General features: G+C 46.9%; 1 protein-coding gene across 1 annotated transcript; it reads right to left on the minus strand.

Annotated features, from left to right (window-relative positions):
- Window positions 1–295: 295 nt before the first annotated feature.
- On the minus strand, window positions 296–11,381 carry LOC107203271 (serine/threonine-protein kinase pim-1-like). The gene is made up of 6 exons (XM_033513847.1): window positions 2,349–11,381; window positions 2,155–2,258; window positions 2,012–2,062; window positions 1,337–1,703; window positions 779–955; window positions 296–476 (listed from the first exon to the last, which is right to left on the minus strand). Exons 1-6 carry the CDS (start codon window positions 2,869–2,871, stop codon window positions 373–375), a joined length of 1,326 nt encoding a protein of 441 aa, XP_033369738.1. The 5' UTR covers window positions 2,872–11,381; the 3' UTR covers window positions 296–372.
- Window positions 11,382–17,258: the final 5,877 nt, after the last annotated feature.

The following is a 17,258-nucleotide window of genomic DNA, read 5'->3' on the forward strand; positions in this document are numbered from 1 at the left end:
GAAGGCAGACCCAGCCATCCGCCAGGGGGACAGGAGGACAGACAGACCCCAAGTGGCACTGTCAATTTAAAAGGGCAGTTGTCGATTGTTTCACTGTTGTTGAATTTCTTGCCTTCCTAAAGCCCCTCCTACCCGTACTACAGCCTGTGCTTGAAGACACAAAACTATGACCTGGAGGAAAGGCATCAAAAGCTTGACAAAGGCTGAAGGGAACGCTCTGATTATTCCTTTTCCCAAGAGGTTCCCTTAGCTGAACTTGCTAACAAGGACCAGACTTGACAGCCCACAGTGGCTTTCAGGTTGTTTTATTTCTCGGCCCTCAGTCCTGCGTGGGATACAGGAACTGGGAGCTCCAGAGCCTGTGGCAAGGCATCAGAAATGCCCGCCCAACACCCAAGGGTGGTAGAAGATCTGCTCCAGCACTGGCCGATCCATGGGGTGCTTGGACAAACACCAGCGGATCAGATGGTGGCACTCTGCGGAGAGAAGGCAGAAAGCGGCGCTCATTTGCAGAAGGCTCCAGCCCAGCTGCTCCCGGCGCCTGCAGAAGCCGGGCCACACTGCGTGTGCTCGGAGCTGCCCTTGGCGGGAGAGCGGCACGGCAGGACAAGCAAGGGCCCCCTACTTCAGCCAAGCGTGCCACACCCAGCCTGCCACGGGCCACCTGCTGCAGCCGGCCCTTGAGGGCACACGGACGTCCCGCGGAGCTGCGGGAGGGCCGGGCCGGGCTGCGCGGTGCCACCTGCCAAAGCCTGCCTTCTTCAGGCCGCGTACCAACCTGGAGAGATCTCCTGCGGGAAGATGGGCTGCCCCAACACGATGTCACGCTCGTTTTCGAATGGCAGGAACCCGCACACCATTTCGAACAGCAGCACGCCCAGGGACCAGATGGTCGCCCCATCGCCGTGGTAGCAGCGCAGGCCGATCCACTCGGGCGGGCAGTACGAGCGTGTTCCTAGGGGAGACGGGCGGCGCTGCTCAGGCGCAGGCTACTGCCTTCCAGAGGCAGGGGCTGCAGCCGTGGCCACAGCTTCCCCCAAGGCCTGCTTCCCTCCCTCCCCCTGACAATGGGCCAAAGCCAAGAAACCGTTCTGCAAGGCTGACAAGGCCAGCGGAGCAGCCCAAGGCCTTGCGGGCCTGCCAAGCCGAGGAGCCGGGGCCCGGCTTTTGCAGCCCCTTCCTGTCGGCAGCGCCGGCAGCCGGCTCCTGGGGCACAGCATCTGCCCCATACCACAGGGCAGCCGGCAGCCAGCTGAATGCCGCACCTCACGGTCCAGGAGGGAATGGGGCCGTGCAGTGCCTGGCACTGGGAGCAGGGCCCGCGCTCTGGGCTCACCGGCAAACTCTGTGTAGGCCCGCTCCTGGAGGAAGGTGCCGCAACCGAAGTCAATGAGCTTCAGCTCGCCAGTCTCCGGGTTCACGAGGAGGTTCTCCGGCTTGATGTCCCGGTGCAGGACGCCGCAGGCAGTGCAGTGCCATACGGCCTCCAGCACCTGCCAGAAAAGCCAGCGCGCCGCCTCCTCGCTCAGGAACTCTTGCTCCACCAGGACGCGCAAGAGATCCCGAGATTGCTCCGGACGCTCCAGCACCAGGACGAAGCTGTCGGGCAGCTCGAACCAGTCCAGGAGCTGGATGATTCTGCGGCAGCCGAAGCCCACCTTCTTCATGAGCACGATCTCCGTTGGAACACAGGTGCCGTCGGGCTGTGAGGACGAGACAATGCCTCCATCACAGGGCCTGATGCTGCCCTGCGGCTGCACTTCCCCTGCCCGGGATGCCCCAGTTCCGCCTAGGGCAGCCTCCCCGCTGCTTGGGATTCTTCCCGCCCGGGGAGTGACTGGGAGGTGTCCCTGCCTGGACCCACCACCGCTGTTTGGCATCCCCGGGCCCGCGATGCTCGGCCTCGCTCGCTGAGCCCACGCTCGCTGCCCCCGGCCATGTCCCGCCCTAGGCCCTGGCCTTATCCCTGCTTGCCACAGCCCGCTCTGTCCCGCTGGCCCCGCTCACTCACCAGCTCGTCCCACTGCAGGACCGTGTCCCGGGCCACGCGCTTGATGGCCACCTGCAAGCCGTGGAGAGAGGGGGGCTAAGCTCAAGCCTTGCCCCGCGCCGCCCCCGGCCCTCCTACCGCGCCCGGCCGTCCCGGTCACTTACCGGGCTCCCGTCGGAGAGTCGGGTTCCCGAGAAAACGGTGCCGAAGCCACCGCTCCCCAGCTGCGGGCCCAGCTGGTACAGCTCCCACAGCTCTTTCTTGTGCCCTGCGGCCAAGACCGAGCCGTCAGCCTCGCGCCCAGGAACCAGCCCGCCAGTGCAGCGGCCCCAGCCAGCACCGGCCACCTTGCTCTCACCTGCTTCCTCCTGCGCGCCGGGCAGCGGCCACAGCCTTTCCGCCGTCGGGCTGGCGAGCGGCACAGCTGGGCCAGGACAGGGCGCACAGGCGGCTGCAGGAGACTGAGTGGAGCGGGGCAGGGCGGCACCGTCGCTGTCCCCGGCGTCCTGGGCTGGACTCTGGCCGGGGCTACAGCCCGAGGCTTCACACAGGGGGGTCCCAGGAGCAGCTGCAAAGCAGAGAGGGCTTGTTTGAAACCGTGGCATCAGGGGCTTCTGAAAACAGCCAGCCACTAGGCTGCTCTCAGAAGCCCTGGCCTGGCCTGGCCTGGCCTGGCCTGGCCTGGCCTGGCCTGGCCTGGGAATGGCCCTCAAGAGCCCCATGGGAGCCTCAGACAGCTCCTTAGATCCCACCTGCTTGTTCGGAAACCTTGCTGGTCGTTGGTGGCTGTATGGGAGCAGCTTCCTGGAGATGGAGGAAACTCCCTGGTCCCTTGGGAATTGCCTCCTCAACCAGGCACGGGCTGGTGCCAGCTGGCACATCCAGCACCGTGGCCTGGGAGCTGTGGTCCAGCAGCTGCTGGCTCCAGGACACTTGCTGCTCCTCCAGCTGCTCCTGGTATGACTCCCCTGGATCGGGCTGGACTCCCACTTGGACCTGTGGGCTTTCCCTGGCCATGTCAGTGGTCAGGGATGCGCCCATGTTGTCGAGGGCCAAGGGTCCATGGGAGCTGGGAGACCTGTCCCTGGGCTCTGCACCTTCTGCAGGCTGACAGGTCTGGCTGAGCCTCTCTGAGAGATGGAAGCTGTCAGAGGTAGCAGAGGCTCCTGGCACGATGGACATCCTCTGACAGCCTGAACCTCTTGCATGGATGGCAGGTCTTCTCTGGTGTGCCATCCCTGCAAGGGTTGAGGCTCTCCCACCAATGGCCAATCTTGGTGGGAGCAGCCTCTTGATGGGATGGCGGCTTCTGGAGAAGCTGGGCAAGCCACAGCAGGGCAGGTGGCTTCGCTTCATCAGCTTCTCCAGTTGTGTCCACAGTGCCTGCCACATCCCAAAGTAGAGCGGCACAGATGTCCCATTCTGTGCCCAGATCTGGGTCATAACTTCCTGCAGCTCTAGGGCCACTGCCATGCAGGGACCACAGCTGCAGGAGCTCTCCAGAGGGCTTGCGGGAGCACCTGGCCGCTGGCGAGAGGTCGCCCGAGGCCTGGCAAACCTGGGAGCCGCAGGGGCTGCCCGGTTCCTCCATGGGCCTCTGGGCCTAAACCTGCGTCGCTTCTTTGCCTGCTGCCTCCTCCATGGCTGCCAGAGGCCAACAGCCCACCAGACAGCCACAACGGCCAGCAGCAGGACAAGTGCAGCCATCAGGACGCCACCGTCACCCATCGCTACGGCACGTCCACTCGCAACTGCACTGGCAGCCGGGGGCGCCGGCCCGGTTTATATAGGGTTGGCGCGGTGATGTCACAGTGCTGTGGCCAGTACAGCTGTGTGACATCACGGCCCTGGATCACGCCAGCGCTCACCAGTCACACAGGAGCGAGGAAGGGGCTCCCTGTGGGCACTCGAGCACCCTCTAGAGCAGAGAGGAAGGAAGATTCTTGTCAAAATGGGACACAGGAATGAGGAGGGGAATGGTGATATTGTCACCTCCTTGCTGGCAGAGCATGGGACATGGATTGTCCAATAGGGCATTGCAAAGTCCTTGAACAGGACAAGCCCTGCTGTTCCTGAGGGGCATGGAAGCCATTGGTGTTCCATCGACTACATTCCATGCTGAATCGGAAGTTGAATTCAAATCCAGTTCTGTGCCTATTACTGGGAATAAAATGGATGCTATCCCATTGAAAACCTGTACCTTTAATACTTTAGGGTTCTTTGACTTCAGGGAATTGAGGCGCAAATAAGAGGAAATGGTATGACAGAGTTTGTGTCCGCCTAAAATTAACACTTTAATGAGAAATAAAATAGGGACGATGTCCATAAACCGTGTGCACTATAGGGACAAACTCCAAAGACCAGGACTACGGGCAGACACAAAAATTTATAGGGTAGGTCTGAGGGCAGAGTCAGAGGGCATGGGTCCTACCACTGGAGGTAGAAATACGCAAAATTCTGCTACAAATAACCAATCAGGGGAGAGAACCGGGAACATTCTAGAAACATAACCTTATAAGGGGTGACTTGATTAACCTATTAAGTGCCATAAGCCCTTTCTCTTTGCCATAACTTAAACAAATGCTTCCAAAGGCTTGAACTTAATGCCTTTTTTTTCTGGGTGAAATTTGGCTGGCTTGGATCCCCAGCAAGACACATTCCCATATCACATTAGTCAGTTCTTCTTCACTCCCTGTCCCCGTTCATTTCACACCGGGATTTCTGCTCCAGAAGGATTCTCTGAGAGACACAATTAAAACACCTCTTCAAATCCTGAAATAGAACCTGCATTGCCTTCCTATCACCCATGAACCAGGTGAATTAATATTATGAAAGGGGATAAGGAAGCTACCACCTTTTTAGGTCTGAGAAGGCCTATGCTGAAGTAAACCCAAAGGTGTGGGCAGTCCCAAGGAAATGTGGAAAATGAGATAGGGAACCTTCCAAATCCCTTTGAAGCCACCAGGACAAGCGCTGTCTAAAAAGCAATACATTATTTCAAGTGAGGGTAGGAAGGGATTACAGCCAGTTAGAGAGTCACTGTTAAAGGCAGGTCTTTTGGAGCCATGGATGTCTCCCTATAGCACTGCTCTCCTGCCAGGTAAGAACCTGACAGAATTTTGAAGTGTTAAAAAGCAGATGAACTGAGGAACCTGCCCTAGTCCTTCCAAACAGGGAAAAAGAATTTGAATTTTATGTGGATGTTGAACAGAAGCAGGTCAAAGGAGTTCTAGTGCAAGAACACTACAGGGCAGTTCTTGGAGACCGATGGCCCCTTTTTCTAAAATGTTAGACCACTTGGCGAGAGGTGGCCCCATTGTTTGCAAACTTGTGCAGCCACAACTTTAATGGTGAGGAGAGTAGGAGGCTCTCTAATCCTTAAAGCCTCACAGCAAGTTAAGGCTATGGCAACCAAAAGTCTTTTATGGAATGGGAGAATCCAGATTTAAGAAGTGAGAAAGAGTTTAACCCCACTATCTTTTAACTGGTCCCAAGGGTGGAGACCTGAAGGAAACTCATGACTGGATTCAGGTAATAGATCTCCAGATGCCAAGGAGATATTAAATTATCATCCTTGGAATTAAAGTTTGGAATTTTTCTTTCTCTGGAGCAGTAAATTAGGATGTTGATGGAGGTTTCTGGTTCTGTTCCCAACAGGGCAGCCATTTGGCACAGCCCATGAACACGGCATCGCAGTCCATGTGGCTGTAGGACAGATCGTTGTGTTCCGCTTCTTTCCTCTCCCACTCCCCACTGCCACCAGCTCCCCCTGGGCAATGAGGGGGTTCCCGGCTGAGCGAGGGCAGCGCAAATGTGCAGCAGCTCAAGGATCTGCTCCCTGCCCACTTCCCGGGATAGGACTGCCCTGGGCCTTGGCATGGACAGAGCATCCCCCTTCTCTGCTCGCTCTGACCCTCCTGCCCCAGCCTCGCTCGGTTCCATTCAGGTTCCTCCTGTGAGGGACACTCTCCACACAGATCATGGCTCTGATTCCTTGGATCCTCAGCAGTGTTTTTCCTGGATTTTTGCCAGGGCTTCCCCTGGGTTTGGGGCTGGGCTATGCAGGCTGGAGTTCAGTAAGAATTAACTCATAAAGTAAGTTCTTCCCCATATTGCTTTCAGTAAGCACGTGGGTTTTCCTTGACAGGCTCCACTGATTGTTCTTTATTTTCACCACCCTATAAATGTGAACACAAGGTATTCACAGCTGAACTGTGAACTATTTTATTATATACAAATACAAGTAAAGTTCTTGAATTTAATATTTTGTTGTTGTTGTTGTTGTTGGTTTTGTTTTTTCCTGTAATTTTAGTTTCATTAACTAAGAAAATATCATGTTGGGAAAACCAGCTAGTTATCCTAAACACTTTGTGCAGTAACACTGCAATCTCTGCTTGCTCTGGGTATTGAAGGTACATAGTTTCAGTAAGTGTAAGAGTCACTTTAAGAGTGGAATGATGGAATAGTTCATTTAAAGGTTTAAAACTTTAAAAATGCTATTTTTCAGTAGCCTGATTTGTGTATATCTTTTCTTCTCTTCAAATATGACAGTGATTCACCAAGAATGAATAAGTATATAAAGTGAGTGCGAACTCAGAGGCTCTGGAAGGTGTCCTTGCTGTTGATTATGTAACACCTCGAACTACAGGAGTGTCAAAGACAAGTAAATGTCAAGCTTCCTTTCAGCAAGCCTTGGCAGACTAATAACAATGAATAAATAGGACAAGCAGAGTCGAGCAGGCAGCACTAAAAAGCAGTAAAAGCTCGTACTCCCAGTGTTTCAGAAGGTGGTAGATTCCTTCCCAGCATGAATGCAAGCATTCATCTTGAAAATTTCATCATTGAAAGTTCATCATTGGAATCACTCCTTGCAAACTTTCTGGCCTTGAGTATTTCCACAAGAGTCATGATTAAGGTAATAACAGTGCCTCAGTAAAGAAGAGATGAAACAGTATTCCATGAATGCGGTGGGAGGGAAGAACAGAGCATAAAAGTAAAATGAGGAAGGCTGAAAAGCAGTGCAAGGGCCTTGCATTCCCTTAGGTCTGTGGAGGGAGCTGGACTTCACTTCTTTCCTGAGTAGTTTTCCAATGCCAATGACCTTAAACTGAATTACTTTACTCCACAGGAATTCAGTTCTCTATACAGGATTCTGCTGAAATCCAAGGATTTCCCCCATGATTGCAGTTAAGGGCTCATGGATCTCTATTCCTCTACAACTGTTTTCCTAGTGCTTATTTTTCCATTCTATAAGGAAAATCACAGTTTTTGAAAGCACTGTATCTCATAAGCTGATAGCCAGCTTCTGGAGTCCTCTGAGCTGTGTGAATTTCCAATATATCAAATCTAAACAAATCTTTTCAAGGAGTATGTACTTTTTTTGAAAGCCTGTACACTAAATCTTCAGGTGGGATGATTAGAAAGTGTGCATAAAAGATCAGAAGATAGAAATACTTCAGGAACCTAATTGCCAGCCTCTGCCTTGACACCAGATATTGTAGCAGGGAACTTGATAAAAGTGGTTCCATATTAAGTACAACAGCATAGGAGTATTGTAAGACAAAAGCAGCAAGCTCCCACTGCTGCCTGAGAGTTCTGTGGATGATATTTTTGAGGCAACTAGGAATAAAAGACCATCCTCCAGCTATTCCCATTGATCACTCAAACTTTTGATTATCCTTTTCTTTCTTTACTATCAAATGTAGATAGTTCTGGCACCCAAAGCATGGCTGAGGAGAGAAAGAATCCTTCATGGATTCAGAAGTTGCTGATAAAAGGTGATGTGCAGCAGGTATGACAGAATCTTTCCAAAATAATCACAATATCCACAGTGCCATTAAACACTCCCAGTACTGTGGACACCTGCAATTTCTGGATGTTGCTTCTCAGCAGAACTTACAAGTGAGAGAACTTGGTCTGAAAAGAGTAGAAGCTGTTATAATAATTAAAGAAATTATATCTTTCCTGGATTTTGCTGGAATAGCAGTGATTGTAATCTCACTGTATCCCAATTTCACAGGGCAAATGCTGTCACAACATTCAGAGAAAATTTGAGATGAATGCCTGAAATGAAGTGATAAAAGGGCTGGAACAAGGAAACCAGATAGCACAAGGGGACAGCTGTGAAGAAGTATATGCCATCTAATCACACACACAAATTCCTGCAAAAAAAGCCTTTGTAACTTGATGTCTGGGCATCCAGTTCAGCTCTTCTTTCTTTTACCTCCTCTACAGACACTGCTAAAATGTGAATTTTCCTGGTGAGCTGTGCTGTGGGCCCAGTGCATGACCTGAAGCACATAGGAGTTATTTAACGTGTAAGCTGCTCTTTAATTCCTGCTGGCAGTCCCCACAGCACCTAACCTAGAGCTATAGGCAGGCAAAGACTGGCAGAGAGACAATGGTGCCTCAGCTCTGAACCTGCACTGGTGGCCATCTAAAGTGCATGAAAAATACCCCATTTGTGTCTTCTGCAAAGCCACCTCTGCTGCTGGGAACACGGGACATGTTATACTTCTGTTTGCCAGATGAGCTGCCTGGAGATGGTTTGAGCACCAGCATTCCCTTCTCAACCTCAAATCTTTTTTGCTCACCTGGTTGGTGTTACCCAGTTTTCTTCTTCAGTGTTGTCATATTGTTTTGATCACTTTATGTTATTTCACACAGATTTCTACTCTAATTACACTTTCTTCTCCTGTAAATTATTTAAGATTACTTCTGATGACAAAATGCCTTATTATATGTTCAACTTTAAGTATAGATATCAGGGAGGATTAATCTCTTCAGAACAGGATAGTGTGGCTTTTAGTCACAGAAATAACAAGAACAAGACTTCTGCAGCTCAGTACATATGATTCTGGCTGAAATTGGCTAATTAGTTTATGAGAATTTGGGAGGAAGTAGACTGACAGAGGAAGAGAGAAGCAAGTGAAGTGATTGCATAGGTCTCCTTTATTTTGTAAAGAATAATTGCAAGTGGGAAGAGAATTTCCCCAGGCTCAAGGGAAATTCTCTTCCCACTTGCAAGGCTGCAAACAGCAGTGACACAAAGTACTGTGCTGTGCTAAATAAGTGACACCACTTGCTGCTGGTGCAATATAAAATCTATGTGATGATGGATGATGTAACTGCCTTTCAGACATTTGCCAGCTAATCTGATACTACAATGCTCCATAATATTTTTTTATTTTTTTTAATCTTTTCAGCATTTTTTTAATCTTTTGAAAGGATATTGCCTCCTTTTGTCTCTGTGCCTTGTTGCATAAAGAAGCTGACGGTTCATAACCCTGAAAGCTCATAAGCCTTTCTGTGTCTCCTGTATACAAAGTGCAGGGCTCTGCTAGCACACAACTGCCCTGCATCAAATTGCATAGCAAATGTAGAGATAGACTTAGCTTCCTCCAAGCAACTAAAGCTGAGGGTTTGCTGCATTTATCTTGTAACTTTGGACTGCTACATTGAATTCCTGTCTTCTTTAAATGGTGATTTAATTTGTACCTGACCTGTGTCTAAATAGTTCTCTGAAGCAACCAGTAATACAGATGTAAAATTGACCACTGAGTTTAAAGATACATAGCTGTATTTTCACTGTTTTATTTTAGACACTTGCAGCTTTTTAGATCCCTAAGATTTCAGTCCTGAGCTCTTCTTCTAAGTATCCTGAAAAATTGAAGAGAAATTAGTTGTGCACCAGTCTTTGACACTAGAAATGCTTTCTGTGTGGTGGGGGGCATGCACTCACTGCTACTGAATTTATGTGAGGGGGTGCTCCTGAACTAATTTGTTGAGAAGATCAGTAATTTCTTAATTGATATCTGCCTCTGAATGGACACTTGTGGACTTGCTAATATACTTGTGTTAAAGCACTTAAGACTTTTCAGCAGAGACAGAAACACCACTATTATATCTTTGGCATCCTTATATTTAAGAATTGCTGGATAGAAAGCGTGAAACTACTTTCCCAAGTCCAGATACCTATATTACACACAAATGTGACTATACACTCTCTGAATGTTCTCAGTATGGCCCCTTTATCCTTATTTTTGCTGCAAGTAAGGTTATCATGATGAATACTGCCCTTCCTTAGGAAGGAGAGGTATGGGGCAGATCGCTGCCATTACCTGCTGCTGTACACGCTACAGCTTGGGCAGGAGAACACCAGCTCTCAGCACTGTCCTTGCTGGATCTAGCTGTGGATGCACACACATTGCTCTGTGCTGAGGGTACATTTTGGGGCTAACCTCCTTGGTTTGGAACTGGGAACTCATCCAGGCTGCTTCATGCACAAGTCCTCCAAGCAGGCAAGAGCAGACCCACCTGACCTGTGTTAGGTTAATGATTGGACTTAATGATCTTAGAAGCCTTTCCAGCCTAAGTGATTCTGTGATTCTGTGACCACAGAGCAACAGGCTCAAGCTGCTGGGCCCAAGGCAGAGAAATTCATCCTAGAAATTGATGAATCATTATTTGTAGTTTGCCCAATACAGGCTGCTGGGGCTTTCCCTCTCTTTCATCCTTGTAAGTGATCTTTCATCACTTGTAAGCAGCCTCTTTTTTCATGTGGAAGTTGGTTTGTTTTGTTACATGCACTGCAGAGGGGTTTGGGTGGGGAAACAAGAGTGCAGGATCAGCCCATGCTGATGAGCACAATGCCTGTGTCCTCTCAATAATGCATTCTGCTCTATCTCAACTGGAATTGACTATTTTTTACTATGCTTTCTCACATGAGGAGAGTGTGGGAGGACCAAATGTCACCACTGTGCCTTGTAGCTTTTGTTGGTGACCTTTTTACTACCCTGTACGCAATGCCTGGCTATACAGGATGTAGTTGCTTCTTGAAACTTAAGCAGGAAGTTGAGGGTATAAGGAAAGAAAGAAATAACAATACAGATAAAATCTAACAAATATGATAGTGCTTCTGCTTTCTGTGTAGCTAATGTGCAAAAGTACATGCATAAGGAGCTTAATGCTGGACTGCACCCTGAGGCTGATACACTGATTTGGAATTGTAGAACCAGAAAGAGCCAGCACAACAGGATGTGACAAAGCAACATCTAAAATGAGAACTCTTGATTCAAGACAAAACCCTCCTGTATTTGCACAGGCTCAAGTCAGACTCCTTCCCCCATCCCTTTTCCCTCCTCTTTCTCAAATACAATACTTGTGCACTGCTAAAGGGCAGGGTGGGGGATGACATAAGGCCACGAGCACAAAGCTATTTTATTCTTGTGTGAGTCACTGGATGATCTGGTCCATCTGTCAATCACCTGTCACATCTCCAAATAGGAAGAAGCTTACACGGTGCCCGGTGGACCTGCTTGGGCTGCTCATGAAGATTCCCCCTCCATGCTCGCAGCTTCTTTTGCCATCTTCTGCAGCTCTCTGCCTCTGCCCCACTTCTGCAGTTTGTATGTGCAAAACCAGCCTCTCAGGGTAGATCAGTTCAGTGCTCTGGTGCTGTGCACCAGCACTGACTGGGTTGTCTTTCAGTGACCTGCTGCAGTAGAGAAGTGGTGCTCCCCTGTGTTTTATGGGGGATGAATTGATCTAGTAGTATTCTCAAAAGTCATGGAGTCAGTGACCCATTTCTAGATGTCAATCAGCAGGATGGGAAATTTTATGATCAGAACAGAATATTGGTCAAAAATTACCGCTTAGTTCATTTACAGTTCTCCTTCATAAAGCCATTTTTCAACATTCCCTAAGTTTGGTGTGACAGAAACATTTGTGACTGAATGACTGTGGCTTCTCCAGAAACCTGGTGGGTGTGACCCAGGATGTGATGTTCAGGAGCCACTGAACATCAAAGGAGGCCAGAGAGAACAAGTTGATTAAAGGACGGTCTCAAAGGATGAGAGCAGCCTATTCCAAAAGGCAGGAAGTCAAAGCTGTGGCAGGAGTCCAGCTTGGACAAATGAGAAATTCCTGACCAAGCTCAAATGTTGGAAGAAAGAATAAGGGGAGAGCGGAAGCAGGGATGGGCTTATCTGGGAGGAATGCAGACTGTTAAATTATGTGGTGAAGCTTATCTGAGTGCCCACAAGGAAGCTTGGAGAGACAATGGCAGGGTGGGGAAACCAAGTAATATTCTTCCTGGGATATATTGTAGGATGAAGAAGAAAAGCAGTTCATGATCACAGAAGACTTATACTAAGATGTTTAGGAGGGGAAGCAAAGGTGGGACAAGAGCAATTTAGTAGATTGTGAGGAACAAGAGTTGTAAAATAGATAAGGGACTTAAAAGGGCAACTGCATATAAGTAGTTGACTGGTCAGTTCGCTTGGCTGTGCTCTGTGCCTGATTGGGCCAGTCTGTTTTGACTTCTTCAGCTCCTTCCCAGTTCTTCCCTGGGTGATGGTTTTCCAGTCTGTGTCCCTGGGTATGGACACTCTGTGTACGGGGTGTGAGTAGCAGTGGGTCCGTGTCCTTGGTGCTTGTGGCTGCAGGGAGTGTGGGTGTGGGAGTGATTTTGTGAGCTGGTGAGCAGGTGACATGACTTGGGAGCAAGGGGTTGAATGTGTCTTTAAGGGTCCATTTTGGATGTAGCAACACCTGGATGTCTCCAAAGTCAGGAACTATGGGATCAGGGTCCTGGCTGGCCCTGTGTGTGCAGCGGACAAGCAGGGAAGAAAAAGCCAAATCAAAAGCTAAATCAAAGTTAAAATTGGTGAGGTGTGGAAGGGCACCAGGAATGGCTTCCACAGACCCAGACAAAGCTGAACAAACACCAAGAAAAAGATGGAGCCACTGCTGAACAGGGTAGGTGACCCAGTCTCAAAGAACACTGATAAAGCAGAGGTGACTTAAAACCGTAACATTCTGTTCACTGGCAAGCTCTGTTCTCATATCTCATAGAGTCTTTGTGCCTACAACACTCACATAGGAGTTTGGGGCAGAAAATGACTACCCATAGTGAAGATTGAGTTATGGACTATTTAAGCATGCTTGTTGAATACAAGATGAGATACATCTGAGGGTCATAAGGACAAGCTGGCTTACATCACTGCAAAGCTACTCTTGTCTTTGAGAGCTGCCTCAACCTATGATTCTCTGAAGCTATCATTTTGTGATAATGATTTGCAGAATGTTTTCTAATGACTAACTAGTGGAACTAAAGAGCTTTATCAGACAGGTCCCCAAAGATACTGGGATTTAGGGAATTGAAGACAGATGGAACACTAGCCAATGGTTCCTTGAAGAAAATAGCAGAAGTCAATTACATATAAGAGAAACCTCCAGGTATCTTAAGGTTGGCTGTGAATGCAACATGGTGTGGAATATTATTTATGCTGCCTAAATTAGAATTTTAAGTGTTCTTGATAAAACATGTTAGGAATTAGGTTTTAAAATAAATGCATCCATTATGACAGCTAAAATTCTATGGATGGCTAATGATGTTATGAAAATAAAGCTGTCTTTCCAGTTAGGCATTAGCATCATGAAATAAAAAAGAGGACAACACTATGTGTGACAGGTCCTTCCAGAAAGAAGACGTTTAGTCATTGCCATTCTTGGAAAACTTAAATATGACTGAATGATGTAGGGATGTCTGCAGATTATCTGGCCGCAGCAATTGCTGAAACCACAGCTAAGTATAAGGTTAGATTTGGTTACTCAGGGTGTTCTTCAATTCTTCAGGTTTTTTCTTCCACCTCTATGGATGAAGGGTCAAGAATCTCTTTGGGAAGCCACTCTCATGGTGATTTTTTTTAATGTTTAATCAGAATTTCCTTTGTTTCACTGTTTGACCATCATCCTTTGCCTTTTCACTTGCATCCCTGGAAAAGAGTATAGCTTCATCTTCTTGACAATGGTCTCTAGATAGTAGAAGAAATTATCCTTTTTGGATAACCTTCTGATATTCTTTTGGAAGATTTGTTGCTATAGCATACAGAACTGTCTCATGGAGAGCTGTGGTGTTCAGACTTTTACAAGGTTTTGACACCCATCCACATGATTTTGTAAATATTTTTAAGAAATGCTCCCTCTTAGATCAATATTTTTGGAACAAATTTATGAGATTAAGAGAAGCTTGGGTAAAGAATTACAGCATGGCTGTGCCAGGATAAATTAGGGTTCTTTCCCCCAAAATTTATTTCCATTAGGGATTTGGTAAAGCAGAAGTTGGGGACTCTGTGTCCTTGAATACCATCTCCATCTCACCTTGTGTCCTTCCAAGTGTCCTTACTTTCACATGGGAGATCACAACTGAAGAAGAAAGGAAGCAAAGTATCTTTTCCCCTCTTCACACACTGTGTGATAGCATTGAGGAGTAATTTTTTATCAGTAAGTGCTAAATTTTCCTCAACTTGTAAATTGACTTACAGTCTTTCTGAATGCCTAAGGTATGTTTATATTTGTACGGATGGTTAGTCCTGTTTGCCCATTTTCCTGTGAAGTTCTTTAATTAATGTTTCAGAGATGTTTTGAAAAGCTTTTAAAATTATAAATATGTATAGGTATATAAATAGAAATATATCTAAAATATATAAATATATTTGTAGTGTTTTACATTTGTCAATTCCATTTCCCAGCCAATGCACCATATAAATGTCATGGTTTCAAAGCAGTAACTAAAAAAACCTAGAAAACTTACTTATTTCTTGCTGTGAGATGTGGATTAGATATAATGTGGACATTACTCTGTCATGAATTAAAGGAGTTTTTTCAGAACATTATTGTCCATCTCCGCAGCTTTAACAGAAAAATATTTCAGCTTAATTAAAGCATCTCCTTATTCTCTACCTTTTCTGAAGCTTAATTCTTTTCTTTACTGTCTCTGATAGTTTATAAAGTCTCTTTACATGTTGATTACTCTCTTTTTTCTTTCTCTGGAAAAAAGGATTAATCTGCAAGTCTCATCTGGGTAATGAAAGGGTTAAAATCTTGCCCAGGCTTTGTAGATGGTTCTGTGATCTCTGCCGGAGCAGCAGCTGGAGTTGTCTGCAATGGAAGATTCTTCATGGCTGCTCTGGAGAGTGTGGTCTCTGTCTCAGCCTGCTGCAGGTCCAGAGCTTTTTTTTTCCTTTCCTTACTCGGCAGTCTCTGGTGAATTCAGTCACAGTAAAAACTGCAGCCGAGCCAGGGACCGGCCTGGCCCGGCCAGAGCCTGGGGCAAGCCCCACAGGCCCCATCTCCCGGCCGGGAGCAGGCTCAGCCCGCCCCCGCCTGGGCCGCATGGACTGGGCAGGGAACAGGAGGCCAGAGCTTTGTTACCTTCCACAGCCAGGAAACCAAGAGAGAAAGAAATTCCCAGGCTTAGGTCTTAAGGTGGTGTTCACAGGTTGATCTCACTTTTCAATGGTTAAACCAGCTGTCAATTCTTAGAAATGGCCAGCTGTTGGCTAGGAGAAAAACTCCCATCAGCCTCCAGTGGTTTTAATTTCCTTAGGTGTTTCTCTTTGTTTTCTTAAATGCCAATCTATCACAATATTACATATTATATGGATAATATATATTATAATTATATGGATAATATAATAATTTATATTTTATATGTATACATGTATATGTATATATACATATACATACAAATAAATATGGATATATGCACACATATATACACACATATATATGTATGTGTATGTATATGTTAATTTCTAGAGAAATTAGCATACATATACATATGTATAAACATGTCAATTTCTCTAAAAATCATCCCAATCAGGAAACTCCTACCAGACATCCCATGGAAAACTACCTCAAATTTTTTATATGACATTGTTTCACAGCAGGCTATGGAGAGAGCATAAGAGGTAAGAGCTTTTCATGGCAAATAACAGAGCTTAAGATTCCTGAATTAATTGCCTGCTTTTTCAATTGGTGTTGTGCTCTGCTGAAATGGCACCAGAATGACAGATTTTAAATTGTTTCTTTCTAGGATGTGATTTATGAACAGTCATATTATTTCAGCAGAATCAAGCAACTGGTGAGATGCACTGACAAGAATACAGACATACCCTGAACAGTCTCAGAAGTGATGACATCTGTCCTTCAGCTCCGATTGGATCCAGTTCTGACTGCCTTACAAATTAATACAATGTGACTGGATGTGCATTTAAAGCTCATGCCCAGGTTGTTGGGAAACAGCTATTCCTTGATCATTCTCCATGCAGACATGGACAGCCTGGTTCCTTTCCCTTGTCTGAGCAGCCCTGGCCTCTCTGTGTGTTGGCTGAGCGAGCTCACTTGTCGCCAGCTGGAGCCCTGACAGCACTGACAGTGCTGTTCTCTCTGAGACAGAGGAACAGACACCAATTACTGATTTTTTTTCTTTGTTTATTGTGAACTAAGATCCCAAAGGGTCCAAAGAATTCTTCTTTGGACCAAGCATCTTCCTCCCATTTCTGTGCTTCTTTCCCTTGCTGGCTTTCTTCAGTGTCATGCCATCTGCTCCTTCCCTTTCTCTTTGAGAGCCTGGCGCTTCTACAGGTGCATCCTGAGCTTTGCTGTTGCTGAAGAATTTCCTGCTGCCACCACTGCTGCTTCTCGTATTTTGCAATTCCCAATTTCTTTTTTCTGTAGCCAAAGTGGTGGGTTTGTAACAAAACAATGTCATAGCTGGGGTTTACACATTGATTTTATCAAGGAATGAGGCAGCATGCCAAGAGACCTCCTACATACAAACACGCTGCTCTGCTAGGGAGGGAGGTGGAGTAGCTCCAGAATAGCTTGGAGAAACAGGTTGTTTCATTCTTTTGTACCACCTTCACCACTTTTTGTTATGTCTTTCTATTTAGACATGTCAGAAAATGATGTTCTAGGCAAACCAGAAAAACACATTCCAAAGTGTACTATTTAAAGCACTGCTCTGCAGAATGGGAGACCCGTGTTTAATGACTCATTCATTCTACCTGAATTGGGATATGAAGAAAATATTTTTTACTTAAGACACGTTTAATTTATTAAAAAATATTAACAGCTGTGATAGTTGAGTTTGCAAGTAAGTGAGAGCTGTACCAAAGCTACATCCTATCAGTGAGATCTTACCATGGTTTCTGATGAGGCTGCTTTTCATGTGCAAAGCATTTCTCAAGGTTTAATTTAGTGCAGAGGAAAAGCACATGCACTAATCCCACCAACTTCCATGAAACTGAGTGCTTGTTTTCTAACCACTACTAATTGTTATGCTGCTCACTCATTCTGAAGAGAAATACCCATAAGGCTCCCATCCCACTGAGGCAGCCAAGAGAACAAAGTTGATACAGAATTAGGCTCTCCAACTCCAAGAATGCGTAAATAGCACAATTACTCCTAAAAGAACTATACA

The sequence above is a fragment of the Parus major genome, chromosome 4 (assembly GCF_001522545.3).
Source record: "Parus major isolate Abel chromosome 4, Parus_major1.1, whole genome shotgun sequence".
Taxonomy (NCBI): domain Eukaryota; kingdom Metazoa; phylum Chordata; class Aves; order Passeriformes; family Paridae; genus Parus; species Parus major.